This window comes from Nomia melanderi, chromosome 4, assembly GCF_051020985.1.
Source record: "Nomia melanderi isolate GNS246 chromosome 4, iyNomMela1, whole genome shotgun sequence".
Taxonomy (NCBI): Eukaryota; Metazoa; Arthropoda; class Insecta; order Hymenoptera; family Halictidae; genus Nomia; species Nomia melanderi.
Genome location: NC_135002.1, coordinates 11310518 through 11336352, shown reverse-complemented (window position 1 = coordinate 11336352; position 25835 = coordinate 11310518). Strand labels below are relative to the sequence as shown.

General features: G+C 36.8%; 1 protein-coding gene across 6 annotated transcripts in view; it reads left to right on the top strand.

Moving 5' to 3' along the window:
- The window catches only part of Mp (collagen XV/XVIII-type protein multiplexin), a 393214-nt gene that overhangs the window by 44595 nt on the left and 322784 nt on the right, over window positions 1–25835 (top strand). For all 6 annotated transcript variants that reach the window (XM_076366515.1, XM_076366514.1, XM_076366511.1 and 3 more), the window contains exon 3: window positions 1997–2067. In XM_076366515.1, coding sequence (XP_076222630.1) covers window positions 1997–2067 — 71 coding nt within the window. The remainder of the gene's footprint in view (window positions 1–1996; window positions 2068–25835) is intronic.

Here is a 25835-nt window from a genome sequence, read left to right as displayed (position 1 = left end):
ATTCAATTTTAGAAAGAAAAAACATTTCTTTCCTGATAATTTTTTATTTAAGTTTGATCGCTCGTATGTGATAAGGGTATTTTATAATCAGCCTATGTAAATATTGTATTGTGTATGAATAGAATTAATAGATGTGAAATGTGAATTGTAAAATGCGTATACCGTAAGATATAAGTAATGATCCTTATTTATTTTTGTCACAGGAGTTTCGATTTTTGAAAAAGAACATATGGCAATAGGGAGGTACAGATTACTTCGTGATCCAATTATTATGTGTAATAATAAGTTTCAACAAAATTGTATCGTATTCTACATTCAAACGTGTCGATGTATCGTCTCTACTTTCTCGTTTTTAACGAGTCGATTTTCTGAAAATTAAGTATTAATCTGGATAACGTATCCTGAATTATAACCACGTAAACCTGCTACGAATTTGCAAATTTATTGAAACAGACAATAAATCTTTCATTGAACAGGAGTAACAGTGACCCGGGCACTCCCGGGTAATTCGGTGAATTTAAATCAATGAACGTTATTAAATGTTCATCGATATTTCTTCTCATTGGTCGTAATTGTAAAAGAACTACAATTTATAGTTGCATTCGGGTCTTGTAATCATTATAGACGTGAACAAGCATGTTTTTCGAGGATCATGAACATTTTTACGATTCCAAGAACACGCTTCTGGAATTTTGTAACCACTGTTACTCTTTTTATTTACACGGAAATTAGAATATCTTGTTCCATGCCCCCCCCCCCTCCCCGAAAAGAATGTATTAACGAGTATGAGAACAGTTTATTCATAAAACTAGATTTTGTTTTTTGCCAAAGGTACTTACGCTAAATAAGTTCGTTGTACACAATAGCTTTTTCCACGGGCAAGTTTTCAACACCCTTTAAGGGCTTGCTTTTTCCACGAGAGATCGCATTAACGAAACAGGTTTCAACGAACCCAATTTTCCGGCGCCGTACTATCGTCCTCCTTAAAAGTCTCGGGAGATGGACCCTTATTGTTTTGCCCGGAACTGCGCTAACATTTCGAATCGTTTTTGTGCTAATCTTGTGCTTTCCCTCCGCGAGATCGGACATCCTCTCCCGTGTAAGCATTATCTACAAGCAAATTATAATTTATCCTACCTCTAATCGTTATAACGTGTAATTTCATTAAAGTGTATCTTATACGGGTACATTTTACGTGGTATTCTAAATAACATTCCTTAATTTGCTTTCTGTGTTTCTCTCATATTTATACAGTTAATTATTATTTTCAAAAGGATATCTTACTAATTACGAAATTCCATTGTTAAACTGTATTCCTTTTTAAGTGTTTATACATGTTTATTCATTAATAACTAATTTCATTTATAATCAAGACTTTAACGACTTCATTGCAATTATTCGAGTCCGTAGTTTCTTTTTCTAAATGAATAGAAATACTAAACTCTTTCCGAAGAATTGACAGAAAATACGTAGTATTTTAATAATTTTTTTATATCATATTACTCATATTTTATGCATCAGTTCTTGTTCCAGTTTTATGAAGCTAGTTAGATTAACGCTATAGCGTCCAATATGGCGACGCCATATGGGGTCGTCAGCTAGCCGTGCTTAACGTCTTATAACACCGTGTAGCGTCATAGCTGTCGCGCTGGTTTAAACAAATATAATCTTGGCTTTTTTTATTCCCGCTTTAAAGAGTTTTAATACTTCATTCTCTTTCTTCTTGATCAATGAAGGAGGATAATATTAGGTACCTTTATATGGTGCATAGAAAAAGTTCGAACTTTGTACATAACGAACTTTCGTGAGAAAATATTCTTTCCTTTTCTGCATAGGAACACTTGATTGCACACTCTTTACAACGATAATATTTTATGCGTGCTGTCTACCAAAGTTTAATCGACATCGCAAAGAGATCAGTAGGGTGTTCAAAGAAGTAATCGTAGAAAAAGATTGCAGTTCTTAAAGCGTTGAAGAGAGTTTCTTTTTATTTCAGATCACAATTGCTGATATTCATCGCGTTCTGCGTAACGTACGTCGCAGCGGACTTCTTCGGCGAGAAGAAAGGTAAGTGTCAGTTCATTCAACGGTAATGGTCCAACTCGCGGTGGTGATTCAGAGATTCGAGGACCATTTGTCCCTCTTTGCCCTTCCAGACGTCGCCCACTGTGACGATTCTGGCTACGAAATTCTCAGGAGAGTCCTCCATCCGTCGAGGACTTCTCGAGAATATTCAGCAGGTTTTTTACCAATCTTTTCCACGAAGTTCCACCCTCATTCGCGTTAAAGCAGGGCATAAATACTCGCGGGAAGCGCGACAAATTTTTTCATTATGTTAGGTCATCCCGTAAATAACGTCGTTTTCTTTTATACTATCTTCTAGCACGAAAGATTAATATTTCAGTTTCTTTTTAATCATTGACGTATTGACCATTGTCGCCTATGATCATTTCCCGTTTTTTGATTAATTTTTTAATGCCATTTTGTAAATGTTATTTTATAAATAAAATTAGATAAAATTTCCAAAATAAGAGAAGAAACAACATTGTTTATAGGATGGCCTAATATTTTTACAGTGGTATTTTGAACTAATCATAGATAACCCATGAAGACGAACAGTTGAACGTTCGGTAATTAGAAAAGTATTCGAAGTCACGTTTATAATCATTCGAATATCTGGTCAATCTCATAACTATTTAAATAGCTTTTCATTGCAATTGTTATGAAAGTAATAGTATAAACATTAAATTCATACAGAAGTTCTAATTATATTTTTTGTTTATTATAAAAGGGTATTTGTGAGGGTATTTATAAACAACAGTTTCTATCTGCCCGAAATTAAGATTATGGTTTTTTGATGATTACATTTGATCATTGGCGTTCTTTGTTATCTAACTTCCATGGTTGTTACAGAAACTGAACGGTTACAACGGATTCGGGCTATAAACGTTTTCTATTCCATATCGATGGGGTCCTCGAATTCACTTATTGCGCGAATTTTTCACCGTCTAATGTGGAAAGCGCAGTGATTCTTTCCCGACGCGTGGACTTCTTTCTTATTTAAGGGTGATCAGACGGAAAACTAAATCGACCGACCGGATTCGATGAACTGTCTCATCGAAAAGGATGTGATGGAGTGTCATTTCATTTTTTCACACAAAATTTTTGAATTTTCGTTACACTGCCCCCCGTTTACTTCGTACAAAAATTTTTTGAATAAATTCAAGGGATGATATTCATATTAACCCATACATTGAATAAATCAAATTTTGTGGAGTATATGAGATGTAAAAAAATTAAGAGAGTAATCATAGTGAAAAATCTTGACTTTCCAGTTATCATTAAGACACTAAATGAGTTTTTGATAAGCACTGATTTAGCAGTCAATGTGTCAAGAGTGTGTTGTTGCCACTATAAAATTGTAATTTTTGCCACACCAATACAAAATATACATTTACATAATTCAATCATAAAGAAATAAATAAAATGTGCGATTTTATCCAGTGATTTTTAAAAAACGAAACTAAATAGAATTTTATGTGTCAGAAGATGTACCTATCAAACGTGTATAGTTAAATTTGATTGAAGTCTGAATTTCACCAGATTCTAGGATCAAATGTAGAAATTTACTACGAATTCGAAAAGTTCATTATTTAAATACAACCTTCTCTTTACACATTGAAAAAGCCTTCTCCAGTTTAGATTCAAAATTACTCCACCATTAGTTCCCGAGGCGGGAAATATAAGTAAACACTATAACCGTATCCATTAAAACACACAGCAGATGTAACATTTCGGAGTTTTACGGCACAGCTCGGCGAACTCGACGAAAACAATAAAAATCTCGTGTCGATTTTACAGCGTGTTGTGCTTAAATCAATTACTTAATAAAGATCGACGTAATTGCCCTTTTTCCCGGTGTAGCTTAAACAGCGCGCGTCTTCTCTGTAATAAAAACCGTGGACCGTTGTGTAATTTTATCAGGGTACATTTCGTCGTTTGCATTTTTAAACTCGGCGCATCAAGAACGCCTTCTTACTAGACGTCGGAGTCGGACGCGAGAATTTGCCGAAGCACGCGAAGCTGTTCTTTAAACTGTTTGCGTAATGTCGTAAGAATTTTACAACGAATTCAGGAGAATTCTTCATAAAATAGAACGGTATAGTTTTCAGAGTACGCAGTGACGTTTATTATCCGTGAAATTTCCGTTGATTATGCAGCGGACGGAAAATCGCGATGGTGCTGTTCTTGTAATAATTTCGCTTTCTGCGTGGAAATATTATTTTTTTTCCTCCGGCGAGAAGAACGATATTGAAAATAACGGGCGGCAACGTGTAATTCCGGGGAGTAGAAGCCGGAGATTCATAAAGAGGAGTTTAATAAAAATCTTTCTTGAGCCGCAGTTACAAAGTCCTAATGTCTTGAAATGGCTTTATGATCATCAGCATATCTTTATTTCCTCCTTTAAGGATTTCATAACCCAAGGAGTCGTCTCTCGGATTTATCAGATATTTCATTCCGCTAGCCGTTTTTCTACAAAGTATAATCTCGTTTCCTTCGTTCCACGTTATTCCGATCACTCGTCACGAAGTCAGGAAAACTGGCGATAAAAATGTTTCGTCAAAGCAAGCTTAAAGCTTCAAAGGATTTACGTGAATTATTATAAGAGCAACGGCGTCGATCACCGTAATCCTTTCATATTCCGAGTAAAATAAGTCTTCTTATCAACAATTAATATATTACCTATATGTGCTCATGTACGCAATATAATAAACCAAATGAACCAATCTTCAGAATGAATTTGTATTTTCTCGATGTATATACTTCCGTGTTGCAATTATTCATTCTATTATTTCTGTTGCATTGGGGAATGCATAAAGTAGTCTTTCTCTCTTCTTCACTCGTATTGTCATCTTTTACGTCCGCCATGCTGAAGTTTTCGTTCCTTGGGGCGGATTCGATTCTACCTTTTCATAATTGCAACCTTTCGGTCCCGTTGAGTTCATCAATCATGCAATCATCTAATTTTCACTGTACACGACACGATATAAATAAAAGAAATTGAGATCATTCAGTTGGCGGGTGTGGAAAGAAATTCTTTACGTTATGGAAGACAATTCGAGATCAATAATATGCGATCGGGGAGTGCAAGGACATCGTGCTAGTCGAAAGGGCGAAAGATTCAGCCGTTTGGTGAGTTTCCGGTTCCCTTATCAGTGGCGGATGCAAAGAGGAAATGTCGGCTGCGCTACTGGTGGATTACAGCATAGGAAAACGGGGTGGAAAGGGACGAATAGCTCCCGCAGGATGCGAGATAACTCTCATCCCCGTAGCCTCATTTGTATCCACCCCCTTCTTCCGATTTCCGCGGTGAACGGCTACTTTTTGCGACGTTGCATCGTCAATATTTAATAGCAGGTCATGGGTCACTCGTGATTGCCGATATTGAAACTGAAATTTCATTTATTTCGATTTACGGCGCGAAGCTTCGTGTTACAGAAAGTAGGCAATTGAAAGCGATGTAACTAATTGACAGATTTACATCGAACTATTTGAGAATTCGTTCGAGAAAGTGAAAACTTTTGAACCATCGCGAAGAGAGACAGTTTACTGTTTCTATAAAACGATCTTATATTTATTCGAAATTAAATGGAATAGTTTTTCGAAAATGTGTTCGTTTCACAGGAATGGTAAACTGTTTTATTTTGTTCGCAGTTGTTGACAATTTCATGAACATATTATTATTACATGGATGCTCCTGTGAGTTTAAATTTAAATAGGTATTAAATGAATTTGTTATAAATGATAATGAGAACAGAGTGAATATTGTTCCGTGGTTTGTGATATAATACTTAACAATTTTACATAATCTGCGTAGATCTCGATAATTTGTTATTAAACGTTTAAACGAAATCACCGTTTGAATTTGGAAACTAAATGTTTAATTTAATTATGAATTTAACTTATGTGATTTGGAGATATATTTTTCAATTTACTACGTTTGAACTTTTCGTTTTTAGTTCCTGAGTACGGTTCTAACTTCAGTTATTTTAAAAAGGAAATAGGATGGATTTACCAATGCAGCGTAATCCATTTTAATTTACAAACTGCTCGACAGAGAATTACGTGCGCTGCAGGGTAATCGACATATCTTGATGCGATTTAGTAACGGCACAGATAGAAATTTATTGGGATTGGTTTAATTATGTGTCAAGTGAACATTTCAGCGGAACGATACAACATGGGTACGAAGTAGATAAATTGCCGTGGAAGTATCGTCAGAACTGATTTATTGCCACGAGAATTTGATTGACTGGCACATAAACAAGCGCCCGGGCGTATTTTATAGTTCCCAGTTGTGTATAGTTAGTTGCTGCGAAGGTGGCCGACACTTCCGCGGACGATAGACTGCCTTCAGCTGGAATGGACTTCTTTGTAGTGATTTACAAGAACGTGCCTGAACTCAGGCGCATTTCTTTCGAAAAAGAACATATCAATATCGAGTACGTTGATTTTAATGAGAATTAAATGAAAGATGACTCTTTCAAGATCTTAACGTAAATATTTTTTTGTCAGCTAATTTTCATATTGAAGTGGTGAGCATCGTTAATTGGTAGTATTGCTATAACTAGTCTGCGGATATTTATGCACCTATGGAAAATCTTTAAAAGTGCGTAAATGCATAGAATGCATTTGACATGAAAGAGTATACAAATATATACTTTTTGTAATGTTTGATAGAAAAAATCGTTTTCTATCGATTGTTTTCTATGAATTGTTTTTTAATTGCATTCATGAAAAATTGAATTTGCATGAAAATCTGCAGTCAATTACCGGTATCGTAAGTATGTATTGTCAGTGCAAGCAGCACTTGAAGCTGATGGTTAGAAGTAATATTTTCTTCGTATACTTTAAAAATGTATTACTATATTATTTCTGTTGGAATTGAATCGAAGAAAGAAAATAGCAGAATGTATCATGGCAATTCTTATTCTTTCAGTATGTTCAGATGATTCTTTTTTTCCATTACTAATCTCGTCGAAAAAGATTGAAAGAAACTCGTGGAATATTTGTTAATGAACGTTGCCGAAAATTGGCAATATGGTAATGCTTCGATCGAAAGTTCCACATGACGGCGAAATAGAGATTGGAAGTTGCAGCTACCGAACTAACGTTCAAGACTGCATAACCGTATTTTTATATGTATACTTTTGAAAGCGTTTCGAACGAGGAACTTTACTTTTCGAGACGTTTCCGGGAACAATGAAATATGAACATCACAAATATGCATCGAAATTTTCGTTTCTGTTTAAACATTCATTTGAGAGCAGCGGTGGTCTTGGTTGTAAAGAAAATTCTAACTTTCTTTGGATTTCTTGCACGTTTTTGCATTCAGAAACGAACGTTGATAAAAGCATCCATAAGAAGCTGTATAGAAATGATATTTTTATATCCAGCTGTTACCATTAGTTATTTACATAAGATATAATAATCACATTTTTGCTATATAAAACAAAGTACCAAGTATATCAAATCTTTGAAAAATATAACCAGAAAAACGTAATTATACGTCAATTTTATGCAGTTCTGTATTTCAAAGTTTCCCACAAATTAAATTTCTTAAACATCCCCTCTTTAGTTGGTATACCGTGAATCTTCATGCAAATAAAAAATTTAAAGAACATACTTTAAAAAAATGGAATTTCTGTAGGGGATTGTTCTTCCTAATAAGTGTTATAAAAAGTACCATATTTTTTCGTATTGCGTGCATTCTGCGCGACGTTGCACTTTGAAATATCCCATGAACGCACGGAGATCCGCAGTCTGGTTATTATTATTGCAGGAATCGCTATCTCGTTTATTCTTTTAGCGAGAGAGCCGTTGGGAAAGCAATATTTAAGCAGCGGATAAGTTTTAGAGAAAGGAAGACCGGCAAAAGCCGGCGAATTCCGCCGGGGACAGCTGATAGTGTAATTCTGTAAAAACAGATGAGGCGTCGTCTTGATTAAAATTTATGAGCCGAAGGCGGCTGGCCTGTTAAAAATCTAAAACTCAGTGTGAGGAATAGTTTATTTTACGGAGAAAAAAAGGGAGAAGAGGAGAGGCTGTCTAGGAATATGTGGTGGATATGACCTCTCTATAAGTGGGATTCTTCCGAATTGCATTAGCTCCGCATCCTTTGTGAACAAATTTGTCTATTTTCGAACGAATCTCTCGAACGACACGCCAGGCACTTTCTGATTTGTTCAACAATCCACCTGACTCTCGATTTACGCAGCACTTGTTCATGCAATAATTTTTATGTTTTTTCGTTTTATATTTTTTCCGCGGTTGTTTTTCTGCGCTTTTGTAAATACTGAAATAATTAAATCATTGATTAATAAATGGAGTATTTCACATGTAGATCGATATTTTCTATAGCCGAATGTGAATACTCGAAAAATAGAGGCCCAAAACATGATTTTAATCTGTTCGTTTCAATTTATACTCAATATTCCAATATTTCGTTACAATATTTTATTACATTAACCCCTTGATCTACAATATCGTGTCAGACTCGTGACGAAAATTTTAAACTGCATTTGGGAAGTCTAAGTGTTATTTATTTGTTTTAAATATAAATTAAATATTATTTTTTTATTATAAGTCATTATCCTTTGGAGTAAACTAGAAGGGAATAAGCATGAAAATTGTTCATTTTCCTAATAAATTAGTAACGATAAAGTGATTGTATCGATCATAAGTGAGGAATAAATCATAGAGCAAGGGATTAATTTATGTGATCTGAATTTAGTAACATCTAATAAAATGTACATGTATTTCCCAAAATGGCGTTATTATTATTTCTTTTGTTTGGCTATATGAAATAAATATGTATTTCTAGAACGTATATCAGAGTTATTCTTTTCAATATTTTGTTTTTCCTTGTATCGACAAAATCTACGCGATTTTCATTCGCGTAAATCGAATTCAATGCTTCGAACGGATTTTTGCGTAAATCGAGGATCAGGTGTATATTCAACTATTAACTGTACGATCGATAGAATGAAAAAAGAATGTACAACAGCGATCTATGATTTATATTCACGTTTCATATACCGGGTGTGTTTAATCGTGGTAAATGTAAAATGATACTCTTATTGTTATTGCTTTTGTGAATCAATTATCAATAATATCTACAAGAAAGTATAACATCTAAATATATAAAATACGTTCATTCAGTTTCAAAATATTTGTTCATTCATTAAAAATAAATAATCTACGTTATAATATTATATTTACAATCATTAAAGAGTATACACTTACGTAATATAATAAGGTCGCATAAAGATTGTAACAATAATTTGTAATTTATCTTTGATTTATATCGCGATCAGCCATTCCACTCGCGCATACGGAAAGAAACGGCACTTTGAATCAGAACACCAATGTTTCCTACAACAATATTTGTCAAAATTCTTTTAGGTCAGCCGTCTGTTACGTCGAGCAACACACTTAACTTTAGAGAAATATTTCCGGACCCTTCGGACCGTCTAAAAGCCAGATCGGCCGCGATGCGGGTTCTGAAAAATCGTCGTGGTATTTTCGTTCCTTCTGGAAACGCGCCACAGTTAATTAACACGCTGGTTTACGATCGGCGTTGATATTCTAAATAAAAATGCGGATTAGGCGGAGGCCGCGAAGCACGAAGGCATTTACAAAAAAAAAAACGTCACAATGGAATGGTTATGACACGGTACCAAGGTCGCTCGAATCTTTTATATTTTTTTCGCGTGCGGCCGAATGTGGGCGGCGATCGAACACGCCGTATTTTGTTCTCGCGGCGGGATCCAATAATTCGGAATGAGTCATCGATCAGTCGCGGCTTAAGCCGAATTTACATGCATCGTGTGCTGGCCAATCGATTGGTCTCGCGAATTTCTATTGCATTTTAATGGACGGAATCGCAATGACGGATCTGCCGTTTCGTTAAATCTGTTATCAACATGGAACAATATACGAAAATGAGGAAAAGTTTATAAACAATTTTAATACAATTTTTTATATGTGATTAGTTATTATAAAGTGTTTGCGTGTGATATTTTAATTATGCACTGATTTTGTCTTCGACGTTTCATGAACATTTTACTTTCTTGAAAAATAGAATGCACGTTTGCGAGATACTGTTCGTTGCAACAAGAATAATGCAAAAATAATCGGTTACAATAGTAGGATGTGTCACCAAAGTGACTAAATCCGTGGAAAGTGTGCAATCGCAGAATAATAATGACAATGACTCTGATTGTGAGTTCAGTCAAGCATGACACGACTATATAACCATTACTTGTATCATTCCCTAACGGAATTATTTTTCTTATCGTGAATCACGATGACGAAACTCGCATGTTTCATTCGGTATGCATACGTAGCTTCATATTAGTATGATTTATACACCCACATTTCAGTTGCGACAAATATTAACCTTTAACAGTACAAACTTTCGAGTCGAAATCGAAACCGATATAGGTCAGCACACGTGCACCTAATAACAGTTGTAGATTGATTTAAGCTTCCCCCAACTATGTCAGTCGGAACCGATGTGTAACAGTTAGAAACAGTTATTTTTGAAACCTTTTCAATCCCTGCATTCGACGACGAGCGCTTATACAACAATACACAGGGTGCTCAACAAAAACACTCCTTGATTTCAAATGATTACAAAATCAAAATTTATTGGAAATTTTTTCACCTTTGTGGCTATAGTTTCATCAATTCATAAAGTTTCCTGTGGCATCTGTTGATCACATGCACTCGATGCACGCCCTACCTGTTACTCGGCAAACATGAATGCGACAATCGACCTCGGACCACACTCTCCGAAGCATATCCGGTGTGATCGCATTTATAGCTTCAGTGATGCGTTTCTGCAGATCATCCGTAGTTGCGAGTAGGGCAGGTACGTACCGTCCACAGAATACGACGAAGTGAGATACAAATAAGGAGTCGACACCTATATTCTTTTCCTATTGTTATATCTCAGTTCGTCGTATCCTGCTTCATTTGCGATCTTTATTCTGACCATCACAAATAAAACAAATCGCAACGAAGATTATAACGAAGATCTGAATTGAATGTGGACGTCAACTACTTATTTGTATCTCACTTTATCGTATTCTGCTTCATTTGCGATCTTCATTTACGCGAATTAGTCAATAACAGGAATGGTCAGAACCGTGGCATCAACGTTCATTGCTAGTGGCCGTGTCCCCTTGCCGCATTTGTCCCTTCAGTTCGTTGGACATGTGAACAGACGACGCGCCGTCTGTGGACAGTCCGTACCATCAGTTACTGGGAACCTGGCATTCGTGACGTCATAGGGGCGGAGACAGTCGCTCCGAGAGATCCAATTACGAGTCCGGAAACAACTCTTCGCGCTCTTCGTCGCACGACCCGATTGATGGGTGTGAGCGCCTAAGCCAATCAGGAGTGCGCCTTCGAATCCGACCACTCAGACAAGAGTGCCAGGTTTGCTGCAACGGACGGTATCTATCTTTCACGTATCTCCAAAGAAAAAGGTCGCATACAATAATGTCCAGTGGCTTCGAAGACCACTTGAGGAACATTTAGTCAATTTTTCCGTTTTTTTTAAATGAATCTTACTGTCAGTTAGACATAAAAAATATTTTCAGTTAATATACTTGTCGTAATTTTATTTATAAACGTATTCCAAGGATTTTTAAACTCGTGATCATTTGAAATCGAGGAACGTTTCTGTGAGCACCCTGTATAAGAACCAGTCAGCAGATAACGTCGGCTCTGGAAAATCAGTAGACGCCTCGGGTATAAGAATGAACGAGCAGCGCGTTGATAAACCGCAGGATTATGCTTTCGGGGGAAGACGAGGAGGCAGTGGTTGATTCTGTACGTACGTGGAACAAGTAGACGATATATTATAAGGTGGGTTAACCGTGGATAGTAAAAGTTGCAACGATAGCGGGGAGGGGAAAAAGAGAAAGGGGGAGGAGTGAGAACGAGCTTTCAAATATTTTACACTTTCTGAGCACGTTTCGTGCTCAATATGTCTGCCTCAGGCAACACGCTCAACCGTATCACGTCGCTACAATTTTCATATGATTTTATATTCCTTTATACATATATACATCTTTTTTTCTCTTCACTTCGTCCGCGTTGCCACATCTCCCGAAAATTAGTTTTCCCACGGCAATACGTCCATCGAATCAAATTTCCGATAATGCGGGCGGTTCGCTCCTTTTAACCGGAATCGCTTCTGAACCACACAAAGAACAATAAATTGCGCAACCACAAAAATTCGATCGTTTCCATTCCAGCAACGATCAATTCCATAGAGATCGATCTGAAGAACTTCTTGTACATTCTAAAAAGGAAAGATAATAGGTCAAATTGTTTCTTTGAAACCTTCGAAATTACTTAGATTAAACATAATTAATAATCATCTGATATTATAGTACTCGTATATACTATTATCTAGCTGATTATGTTATTAAACATTTTCATTCCATATCAATCTTCTTATTGTCGTTGTTTGTAAGCAATTTGTAAGCTCCCATCATCGGTGACCACCGTGGCAGTCAACGTGTTAATATGCCACTTTCGTTCGATTGCTAGTTGCCATTTGCGTAACTGTAAATGGGTAGCAATTGAAGATCACGGAAGACAATACCTTATTGAACTAACTGTTACATTCGAATCACTGTCAGCAGTACGTAATCAGATTACATTTTGCTCCAGCGCTTCTCAGTGAATGGTGTCCTAGACTATTCTACTTTCGACGGTTCAATGACCATGTCGGGGGAGCGATTAAACGAACCCGGTCTCTCGGAGGTGTCAATGGAAACGATAATGCCATCCGCAAATTGCGACGCGAACGATCCGTCCGAAATCGAGATCATCGCGGTGTCTCGGTGATCAGGTAATCAAGCTCCGCTCGATCGGCGTGTGATTGCGGCTTAGTGGGTCCGGGTTCAAAGGGTTCGACCGACGAAGGAAAAGAGGATCGCGGCGAACTCGTCGGCGTGAGTCACGGATCAGGTGTAAAAGGAATTGCCAGAAAAAGGCGGTCTCGTTTTGGAGCGAGTCTGCTCGTAAAACGGCCGCGGATGCTCGCGATATATTTCGCGTGAAATGAAACCCATTGCTCGCTCCTTTTCTCCCATCATTTTCTCTGCGTGTAGATCCGTTTTCGCTTGGACCTCCATTTTCCACCCTCCTTTCCCTCTTTCTCGTTTCCACCGGTTTCGTTGTTACCGTGTCCATTTCCGACGGTTTCCGTGAATTCAGTGCGGGCAACGCTGTGTTCCTCCTTATTTTCAGCGCTCCGATCTGCCCTTCCGTTCCTAGATTCTCATTTGTTGCTTTCTTCATGGACGATATCATTGTCGCGAAGAATGGCGGAGACGCGGGGCAAACTCCGCTGTATTCATTTCCAAATCATGATCAATAGTATTATGCCTTTGTCGAATAGTTGCCCTGTTACTAGTGTTTCGTGAATAGACTGGCAAGGGCGAGCTTTTCATTGATAGTTCGATCTTATTTGGAGTTAAAATGGGTTAGGTAGTTAATATTTGAAATTGAAATGTTTTAGATAATTTATATTTGAAATATTTGAAATTAACATATTTGAAATAAACATATTTGGAATTAAAATATTTGAAAATTTGAAAATTACGTATTAATAGCAAGTACATGTTCATTCTAAAGACTCAATGCTGACGAAACTACTTTTTTCCCGATGTTTAGTAAAAATGACTCCTAATTAGTATTGTCCCCGAAAATTTTCATTGCTGCGGATATTTTTGATCTGACGTGTATCTCTACTATGTTCAGAAGCTCTGCGGTTCGAGCCGCAGACCGCTGCGCTTCATCAAGTTGCCCGGGTTTCCCGTGATGGAAATTAATAAATACCGTTATTACGGCTGGTAAAATCGAATTAAAGCTGTGCCGCTGGACAACGGGATCCGCGAGGTGCAAATAAGGGGAAAAAAGGGTTGGCGACTGAAACGAGCGGCCCGTTGTGTGGGAAAGGGATGGAGCAACTACAACCGGGGAAAGGCAACTTTACGTTTGGGCTTCGGCACTTAAAAGCATTCCATGTTGAAAAGCTGCCGCGTGAGTCAGCTTTATTGGAGTTTCTTGCGTTCTGTACACCGAAAAAATGCTAAGGCACGGAAGCGGCGCGGGAGTGGCAGAGGGTTGCAGCTCGCGAAAAATTTGAAGCTTATAAATTCCCGTGGAATATCGTTCTACTCTCGCGAAAATCACATTTTAACAGATAAAAGTACGTGTTGCTTAATATCTGATCAAGGGGATATTAAAATTCCACATAAATTTAATCAAAAGTAAATATCAGTGGATCTAAAACTTTTATGCAATTAAAAACCGGTCCCGAGCTGCCTTTTGATTATTAAAACTTACGTGTTCCGATTATTTCGTTTTAATGGAAAAATTACTTAAGCAATTGGTCGTTCTATTCTAAGCATCATTTTTCTAGTCCGAGGGTATTCGAAACACTTTTGCAAGTTCTACTTGTGAATGTAATGTTGACATGCTTTATGATCTATATTGAAACAGCAAATAGGTAATTAATATCTAAGGACGGTATTAAATGTAATCGACAGGGCTCCTTGACCTTATTGAAATTTGTCAGCTAACCCGGAAGAAGCAACGGATGCCAGCGAGTGGGAAAAAGAGGGAAGTGGGGAGACGAGGAAGTTCTCGGGGAAGGTAGAATAAGAGGAGCTTTCTCACCTGCGGAATGAACCACTCACGTGACGAGTGCCCGGTAACGAATGGTCGTTACTCTTCACTCGGAATAAAAGCATCGTAAACAAAACAGTACCGCTGCTACTCCACATGCCCCGTGGTTGCTTCTGCACGGTTCACACGTCTCCCTGTCAGTTTCACTCTCCGCTCTTCTACCTCCGTGCTCCACATTCGAAACCACCGTTGGACCGTGTTCGATGAACATGCGCCGCTCCCTCGTCGCACCCTAAAGATTTTACTCGCGCTTTAATCCCTCCGAGCTTCTTTCACACCCCTTTTATTTTATACTTCGTATTTAATATCTTTTTGTTTTTTAAATGTGTTTACCTTTTATATCCTCTACTGAAAAAATATACACTTTTCTTATATACCCGGTGTTTCGCGTAAAAGAGGACACCTGAGTATCTTCTCTCTCTCTCTCTCCTTTTTTTCGATGGCACAAGAATAATTTTTCACTGATAAAACAACTCCTTTTTTTAATATTATCATTCTAATGTTTTTTCTAGGTCGATCATATTTATTGTGTGCTTACACGTATCATTTTCTTTGTTCTATACGCAGCTAACGTTATTATACACTTATTTGTGTAAAATATTATGACTTGAAAATAACCTTGGACTCTAAAATATTTTAACTGATACGAAACTTGCGTTAAATGGTACTATTTGAGAGGCTATATTGATACCAGTTTCTTTTCATAAATGCATTGTTGCGGTTGCAAAGTGCAATTGCATTTTTCTTCTTAAATAGAACTACATTTTTTTCACAAATCCTTTTTTGTGTAATTTTATGTAAAAAAGGTTGAAGACACAATCGTTAAAGACTCAATATTTTTCCAGATATTTTACAATCGACAAACTACGAATGCTTTCACGTTTAACGAAAGAAAACACAAGTTGTTAATTACATCAATTACGAAATTTACCAACGAATAAAAGAAATGCTGCGTTATAATATAAATTCTAGTATAAGATTGCCTGTACGAATTTCTGAAGGAATAAATTAAGACCAGGAATGTGCAAAGCGAGATACTAAAAGTTTAAACACATTAATCCGTCGCGAAACGTGCGTCGGTTGGTTTTATGTTTTTGGTGTGGTACTGTGGACACGCAAAAACTATTGCAATTGTTCGTGCTAAAGCCTCGCGTACCTTTTTCGCGAGATTTGTGGGGGAATACAAGATGCATCGTTTTTACGTGGGAATACACGTACTCTGCATCAGGTGTCCTGGAAAACACTGTGCCAGCATGGCTGACCTTCTCCCTGCATCGACAAATCCTGTTTCCTTTCTTTCACCCTCCATTCACGTTTTCTGGGACAAAGTATTTATTCACTGTATTCAGCATGCACTGGGTGTACAGAGAATCGTAGCATCAAAAGACAGAATTCCTATCATCGTTTAATTAATTGAATTCCTCCGCCGCTTTAGGATTCATAAATTTCACATTTTTGTCCTTCTGTTTCTGTTTTCGATAAGAAATATTTACCGTTTAACTTGATTGCCTTTATTTTATAACTATTTATTTGACTATTTACAACTGACTATAGTTATATATAAAGTGTCGGTACGTTGAGTGTTAATCCTTTCGTCCCTGAATATGTATTTTTTTTAACCCTTTACGATCGGCACATTTTTCTGGTGACAGTACCAATTAGTCGAAATAAATGTATATATTTTCAAAGTTACTTTTCTATAAGTTGTTTATAATAAATATATGGATATTAAAAATATGTTGAAGTTAATGTATTTTGTTGAATATAAATACTGTAAAGAATAATAAATACAATACCACTCAAGTGTAAAATAACACTGTACTTAGAAGAAAAGAACATGCCGTCACTGTGGCGGCACCGATCGCTAGCTATCAGCTACAAGCAAAGATCGGTACAATTTTCCTTTATCTAGGCGTTTTCTTGCTTTCCGATAATTTCTAATGTTCGTGATACCTATGTATACCATTCGGGACGAAAGGGTTGAAGAATGTATCGGCAAGATATTTCTTCTTAAATCAGATGCCTGAATTTCACTTTTCGATCGACATTCTGTAGGGGCTATTGTAACGAGCGGGACACAAGATCCGCGATTATTCGAGGACACGCGCTGTCCCCTGGGATCGTCGAATTAAGCACGTGTGGTCCGATTGTGAGGCAGGTAAAAAAGGGAAGAAACGAGTTTCGAGAAGTTCATTTTGTTCGAAATGTATCTGCCTGGTCAGCACCATAAACCTGATCCTAAGCTTATCTCCAGCCCCCAGGGTGGCCACCTGTCCGCTTTTATTCGACGTCGTTTCGTTGGTTGGACCACAGATGTCGAGATGGACACTTCCGCGGGATGTCCCCACCTTTCGATCATGGGTCTTTGATGATCGACAAGGACCCCGCGACACCGATCTGAGGAATGAACAGCTGCGCCGAGCGAAACCAGAAAAACTAGAACATTGCTTCGACGTAACATTTTTTTTCGGGGGAGAAGTGAATTTCCCCTGATACGTCATTCATTTTGTTATTGTTATCATTTATTATGTTATTACTTTGTTACTGTTATTAATTATTCTGTTACGTGTACGCACACAGATGTTTTGCTTATGTTGTTGTATGCTATATGCTTCATTATTCGTTTCTATAAATGATAAAATTAAAGTATTTAATAAGAATGCAATTATTTAAATAAGAATAGCATTTGAGAAAGAATATACGAAAAGCATTTGTGATAATTGAATAAGAAGTGAACAAAATCAGTTAATTCACGTTTGTCTGAATTAGCTGTATGAATTTGAAAATCAGATTACATTCACTTTATCATTTGCAACAAACAGCGATCTTGTAGTGTAACATCGTTGAATAATTTGGTTCAGCGAGACGGTCGAAATGAAACTTCTCTCTCTTCCTCATCTATAATATTTAAACGTTTCTTCTTCACTCGATGAAGATTCTTGTTTTTTTTACCGGCCCCCACGAAAACAGGTTTCTCAGGCACGAATCAAGGTAATAAAAGTAAAGAGGTTAAAAGGCGAGCAATGAAAAGAAACGACGTCTCAATCAAGCAGTTACATCAAATTTCGCGGTGAATAATGATTTTATATGAAACATATTCTTTTTCAGTGTCACGATGAAATGATACTGCATATGATACAATTGTATTTCCTCGAGTCATCGTTCTTAAATTCTATCGTTATATTATTAACACGATTTTATATAATTAAATCTGTCAAGCACATTATATGAAATTATAAAATATTTGTCATTTTGAAGTTTGTTATTTATTTGTTATTTCGTGTTAGAACATGAAACAAATGTTTGCTCGACACAATGGTATCGCGGTATGCGTACCATAAATTATTTTGAAAAAGTTTATGAAAATAGTCCATCCTCTATGTGAAGAAGTATAATAATCACGAGTAATCGCATCTGATTACGTGAATACAGTAATCAAAACTTATTCTAATGGAAAAGGGAAGTTAATTTTCATGAAGTTCGTTGGAACTTTAAGTACTCTTTCACTTGCTCTTCAGCGACAGAAACCCGAAAATTAGTGCAATGAGCAACGTCGTCTATCCTGATTAACTTTTATTTTACGTTTCACGTCGTACGGGGCTGTGCTCATGTAAGAAACTCTACACACCTGCTTCCGTACCAGGCGACATGCATTTTCGTGCAAAGTTTCTGCATCAACTTGCAATATTTCAACCAGAATTTCGCAAAAGCGTCCTTAAACTGAATCGGTACTCAGACTGTTACGTTCTGATTACATTCTTAGTATCGGTCTTACAAATTCTCCAATTAATTTTAATAAAATATCTCTTTTAATATTAGTAGCTTGAAATGTAAACAATTTCAATATTATTAAACTTTCGCTGAATAATAATTCAACATCCATTATTTACTAAAACTCACATATCTATAAGAAAACACAATCCATTGTTCTGATACGTCGCGGTAGCTCCTGAACGCGAGAGAATCTTTCGCTTCGATTGAAATCAGAAATTGTTTAACGCTAAAACTACCGGACTAAAACAAATTGACCCACTTCAGAATTTTTATGTTGCATGTATTTAAATTATGAAGACCTTTTTGCGAATAGATTTTAATTAAATGTGTGTATTTGCACAGGTACTAGACTAGGAAACTCTTCGAATATCAAGAATCCTTCTAATGCTTATAATAAATTGAAAATAAGTTATTATAATTGCTCGGTTTTAGCGTTGATTCTGAAAACATCAATTCTTCGACGCATATTTATTAGAATCTCTTTGCAACGTTTGACGAATGTAGTATAGCATTTTCACCAACTATTTGAAATAGTTACTTGAAAATCAAGTTGTTGGTAAAGGCGAATTAAATCCACCGTCTAAAAACAGTCGACCTGAGATACGCTTATAGAGTGCGGTCGTCCGTCTATGAGAATGGAATCGAAGACAGGATCAAATGGCGAAATCGTTTTTCCGGGAAGGACACTACACGCCCCAGGAAATCCACTTTTCCGTACTGGCAGCCGCGCAAACATCCTGCTTCTCTGTCCCACGCTAGACGAAGAAGATCTATATATTGCATGTAGTGGCTGTCTCTCGACCAAGAGGATGGTACCTGTTTGCTCGACGAATCACACCGTAATGCCTATGCACTGCTACCGCAGAATCCACTGCGGCTCTCCTCCCCACCCTCGACACTTTCCTTGAGTTTCGCATAGTTCACGTCGAGGATGTTTCCTTTGTTTGTTACACGATTAATTGTACGTATGTACCCTCACCGTCGCTTTCGTGTCAGACGCTGTTGTTCCTTTATCGTTTTCGAGATTCGATTATTTCCCACGAGTCACTTATGTGTAACGATTTAGAGTCGTCCACTGGTTAAAATGGTTTATTTCACTGTTTGAATGATTTTCAATTTAAATTCCTTTTAGAGTCGTTTACTGTTTAAAATGATTTATTTCACTTATAGAATGATTTGAAATTTTATCGTTTTGGTAGAGGAAGTTAAATTATATACCGAGCTCTAAAACGTTCAAGAGAACGAGATCTCGTATTATTTGAATTATTTGTTATCAATCTTTTATTCCAGATACTATTTCTTTTTTGTTTAATACGAAAACGTCGTAATTTTGTTACGTTAGAGTTATATTTTATCGCATACAATTTCTGTCTTGCGTATTACTTTCTTCCAAGATGCTTTTTTCGTCAGCGTTCCGTGCTCCCGTTATTTCGCCTTGCTCATACATGGAACTTCTTTCTGCTTGGTTTCCAACACCTTCCACTGGGACGCCACGTCATAGATCCACCTACATAATGCAATATTGTCCTGTGCATGTACAAGTATGCACTATTTCGTATATTAGAATGGTAACATAGGTACTCATACGCGATGGAGATAAAAATCGTGTTAAAACATGTGAACAAATATTTTATTAGCTTTTAGTTTTTATTAAAAATACAGATGAGTTCGATAATATTTAGTTATTATAATATATCCTTTATAGTATTATAAATAGTTAAATAGTTTTATAAATAAGTAAATAAATAAGTAGTACTTACCATAAATAAGTAATTAAACAAATAATATTTTTAGGACGCGTGTCTACATGAAAAATGATTAATTTTGCCCTTCTCCTTAACTGTATCAAAGAGTCTCAGTGCTTTAGCCACTCGGATTATTTTCGCGTTTCAATATTTGCAGATGCCTCTTGTCAAAAGTTCACACCGCAACAGGAACTTCGTTCAATGATCGTTATCGCGCCACGAATACACCATGAAGGGTATATCGTGCGAGGTGGCTAATTTCCCGGCGTTCCGGGGCCGCCAATTAAAACGATTTTCCGGTGTCGCATTCTGCGGGACAATGGTGTTTCAGCCCGCGGCTGATTCCAGCCAAGCAATTTCCCGTATGTCTGAAAAGAGAATTCAGCTGACACAATATGCAGCCGTTTGGAGGACCGCCAAATGAAACTGAAAAATTACGAGACGGCCAAAAACTATGGTTCATAATTCTCATCATGATAAGGGAGTGTTGCCGCTGACACCTTTTGAATTCCGCGCGACCATTTCTTGCCGGCGTAACGAATTCTACCGAAATACCACTAATTAAAAAGCTACAAAATCCGAAAGTAGAACGCTCGGTAAATTTATCTTTAACTTCATTATAATCACTCTTAAATTTAACTTCGAATCTTTTTTCGGAGAAACTACACCATTTATCGAGTATCACGCTTCACGGAAGAAATGACTGCACGAGGGACATGCATTTTTATTGCGCTTTATATTCATTCCACTTAATACAGTTTTTTCAGAAAAAAGTTCGTTTCATTCAAAAGAAATGAATTCACATCGTTCACAAATTGAGCAAAATTTCCGACTACGAAATATAAAGGACGGCAACGATTTGTCCGTTTTTATTGCGCTCTGATCGATATGCGTTTCCATTGTCGCCTGGCAATTTTGTGGAATCGATTAATTGTTAATATGTCGTTTTTTTTGTCATCACTTATCCCGTTTACGAGAAGTGGGAATTTCACGCGTTGCGGATCTGCATTTAAGTCCGCCGGGATTCGTCAAAAATAGGATTGCCGGCGATCAATCGATTCGTGCCCGGAATGGGCCGCGAAGATCGAACGTGCCCTTATCGGATCACATTTGTCAAGCCTGGCTCTGTTGAGCTGTGGTAGGAACGAGGGAAAAAATGGGGGAGGGATTCGACGATAGTCGTAACGGTTTCGCAGTTCCCGGGAAGATAATCGGAAAGTTTGAATGCGATTTTCCCCTTGGCTGAAGCCCGCTCGAGAATATTTGTGAGATATTACAGTGACGTTCATTCGAACATCGTTTCTTCGGGTCGTTTTAGATCTTTGCTTCATGGTATCGTGTTAGGCTCGTAATGACGATTTCAAAGAGAATTTAACAAAATTAATATCTAATTCGAATACGAAAAAATTGAGTGATATTTATTTTGAATCTCAAAGAACTGAGTGATATTGAATGTAATAAAAGTAATATTTCATTTGAATTCAAAGGAAAGAAGTAATGTCTAATTTGAATTCGAAAGAACTGAGTAATATTTAATTGGAATTCGGAAGCATTGAGTATTATATAATTTGAATGCTTCTTTTTCTTGAGTTACAAATGTAGAATTGACTATCTTGCAACAAAGCAATGCAGCACAATTTTTGACAATTTTTAATTATGACGTAATACACGTAAAATAAATCGAAAGGGTTGCCCACGATACGAAAATATATATAAAATATCCAAAGCGCCGCACATTTTATATTTGTCAGCATAAACGATTTTTCTGTCATAAAAAATTCTATTTTTTTAATTGTGTTCTTGAAAAAGTTGAATTTACATGAAGATCCGCACTTTGATTACATTTTTGTTCCTTAACTTTTTTAAATATGTGAACCAAATTAAGGAAGATATACCGTTAGTAAATCACATGTAATTACTTCAATTTTTTTTTTCGTCTTCTTACAAAGAAATGCCTTTAACTAAATTCTGTGTTTATCTTTATTAGCGACACGCATCAAAACGTCTGATTAAAATCGAGATCGACGCTCGTGTTAATTGACAGACTATGTTGTATACAAAAGTTCCCATGAATTCTGGAATCCAAGAGATTCGAGGTGTTGAAATATTCTACGGTCGTTTCAGTAACGCAAGCGAGAAACAACGGATGAATAGGAGGAAAGTGTAGCGTACAGATTAGAAGAGGCACTGCCGAGAGGAATGCGGGAGAATTCTGGAACCCTTTGCCGGATAGGGAATTCCCGGCGGATACGGCAAGAGTATATCCTTAGTAATATTTAATCATAGAACTTGCAACGGATCAGGTATTCTACTGGGATAGATGCAACCTCCGTAAATATGTACCCGCTACATAAATATACCAGTTGAACCTTTCAACATTCGGTTTCCCTTCTTGCATACGTCTATTTCCTTTTGTCTTTTTCTTCGGTTTCGCCGGACTGTTTAGCGAACTTATTTGTCATTCTGTCTCCCCCGCGTTGCGCCAGTTACAGAAGCATCTGGCCACTTGCTTATAATATATTTTACATGTTTAATGAATGTTAACTTTGCAGTTGTTGGGTATAATTTATATCGTCATAATTTATAACTTATAAATTCTCACTCGTGTGCTATAAGTTAGAATATATTCGACTAAGACATTGTATAGAGTTTATTGGAAAACATGATTTATTTTTATAAGCGAGTAGATGTGGAAAATATGTAGCCTAATTATACAGTGCATCGATCAGTTTGAATGGAAATGAGGAATTGAAGATACTGTGTTATGATTCGGTTATATTATCATTATTTGTAATTCCGTTATCATTAATGTTGTAGACTGCAACGAACGAACAATAGGAACGTTCAATTGTATTTGAATAATATATATTGTGTACTGTTCATTACAAACTGATTTGTATTCCACGTTGAATTATATTGGAGCTCACCCGTAATTCCCTTAATGAGGTGAATTCTATTTTGTACACCGACGAAGATGTATCATTCACGTGGATATTTTTGTCATGTAACAAACGTTTTGCGAGAAACTTTCCGGCTGGAAAATTATTCTCCTGCAGATAAAACTGATTCCCAGCGTGAAGTTGTGCTGGTTGTAGGGGGTCTAAAGGACAACCTCGTAAGAATTGCGCCCCTGATTCGAGATAAGAGAAAGTTATCGAACTTCTTGAAATTATGATAGAGAACGGATCCTTAATGAGAACGTTAGGTTTCCCAACTTCTATATCATTCGAGCAATGAATAACGACCTGGATTTTTCGTGAAAGTTAGTTGTCTAACTCGAGACAAAGTAGACTATCGTTTCCTTCAATATCGGTCGCACATAATTTCACAGTTCCATGACTATAAATCTTGTATGTATTCATATATATGTCTATAACTTACGTGCCATCTCTCTTTGCATTGCAAAAAACTGTCAGGAGTGTTCCATCAGAAACTTCTAGACTACGGATCCTCATGCAAATAAAAATTTTCAACAATATAATTCGGAAAGCAGAATGTTCCACACAAAAAACAGTTTTCCCTACATTATAATTACACTTTTGAATATTTCATATTATTTGTACATATCCTGTGCATTCTATCTAACCTTAACCTCTTGCCTTATAATAACGTGTCACACTCGCGGTGAAGATTTTCAACATGATTTAAAAAACATAAATATTACTCGATTCATTTGAATTCAAAGTAAATATTATTTTTCTGTAATCAATTATTATACTTAAGAGCAAACATAGACACAGAATACGCCTACAATGTTTCTCTGTTTCCAATAACTTACTAACGACAAAGTAGTCCTATAGATCAAAGTTGAGAAAGAAATCATAAAGGTAAACTTTCAAATTCTCTATAAATGCACAATGGTCCGCAGTCTAGTCGCAAATATTTATAATCGAAAAACGTTCGAGTGCGAATGTTTAATATATTATTCGCCGTTGAATCGTTCCAGTTAACACGAGAGTCTTCCCCCGCTTCGGAGGCTAATGCCGCTGTCGAAAGACGGAAGCACTTACGCTGCTTCCAACTATTCTTTCCCTATCCCGCGTCGTCTCCTTGTCGTGTCTGTTTCTGTCGTGATTTTCGATTATCGCGGTAAGTTACGGCGGAACTTCGGAATGAATTCAACGCTCGACTTCGATAATGTACACAGACTCGAGATGGAAAACCGGGTATCCAGCATCAATCGCATGAAAAACGGGTTCGAAATTATCGGCGTTCTCCTTCGCCTGGGCATGAATAATGCCGAACCGCAGCTGGATAATAATCACGGGTCGCGGAGTGCCACGGGGGGTGGTGGAAAGGCAAGAAGCGAGAGAACTTCTTAATAAAGAAGACAGAAGGAATAATCGGACCAGCCAGCTCGCATCGATATCGCCGGAGATATCTCGCGGCCGTTCAAGCTCCTGAATAATTTAAAACTCATTCCGCGCCGTGGATGTACAAGAGATTTTCAGGATGTGTTTGATATTGGAATGGAACAGGCGCTCGATTGGCTGCATGGGACGGACCGCGCGAGAAAATTTTGTTAAATATTACCCAGTCTTTGTCTATTTACACAACGCAATCCGTATCTCTGATCTTTCTTCGTTTGCGATCGGCGAATTGCGGATAGTATTTCTTTCCTGTATTTTCATTGATATTTCTTTGACTGGCATTTGTGAAAGAAATTGGGAGACTATATTTTGGTAGAACTTCATTGGTATGGAGACTTAACACTAAAACTACCGGATGTGTTAAACTGATCCAATTCAGAAGTTTTATTCTGTATTTATATTATGAAGGCGTTTCTGCGAGAGATTTTAAATTAAATTTGCATATTTGTACAGATACCAGACTAGGAGACCTTTCGAATCTCAAGAAATGTATTGTTCTAAGTTGTATAAAAAATTGGAAATGAGTCACTGTAATTGCTCGGTAGTTTTAGTGTTAAACTGACAGTGGGAAACACTTTGGTTTCTTAATTAATTAATTGGAACGGGAATTAAATATTACTTACATTAGATATTGAGATTAAAATTAGATATTCCTATTGTCGATCGTTAACCTTTAAGGGCAGATGTAGAATGAGCATCAAATTCTTCTCGTTTTCTAATACATTATTAACCCCTTGGTCTATGATTTCTTTTACAACTCTAATCGATACGGCTGCTTTGTCATTAATAATTTATTAGAAAAAGAGAAAAATTCTAAGCAAATGTTACGCCTATATTCCCTTTTAAGTATAATAGTTGATTACAGAGGAATAATATTTACTTTGACTTCGAATGAACTTAAGCTTTGTACAAGACATCGATGTGTGAAATATTGAAACAACTTTATTCCTAAAATGTGTGATTTCTCGTTAAATTACTTTTCGTAAGTATATTTCATTAGAAAATGTTAAGTATTTATAATAAAAAGAAAACATTTAGATTGCTAAGGGTTAAAATTTGTTTTCTACAAAATGAAGTGTACAATAATTCGATCGTGCGGTAGAAGTGTATTCCTACTGGAACTCGTATTTCGCGTATACGAAGAACCGCGTGAATTTTATTTCCGAGTGAG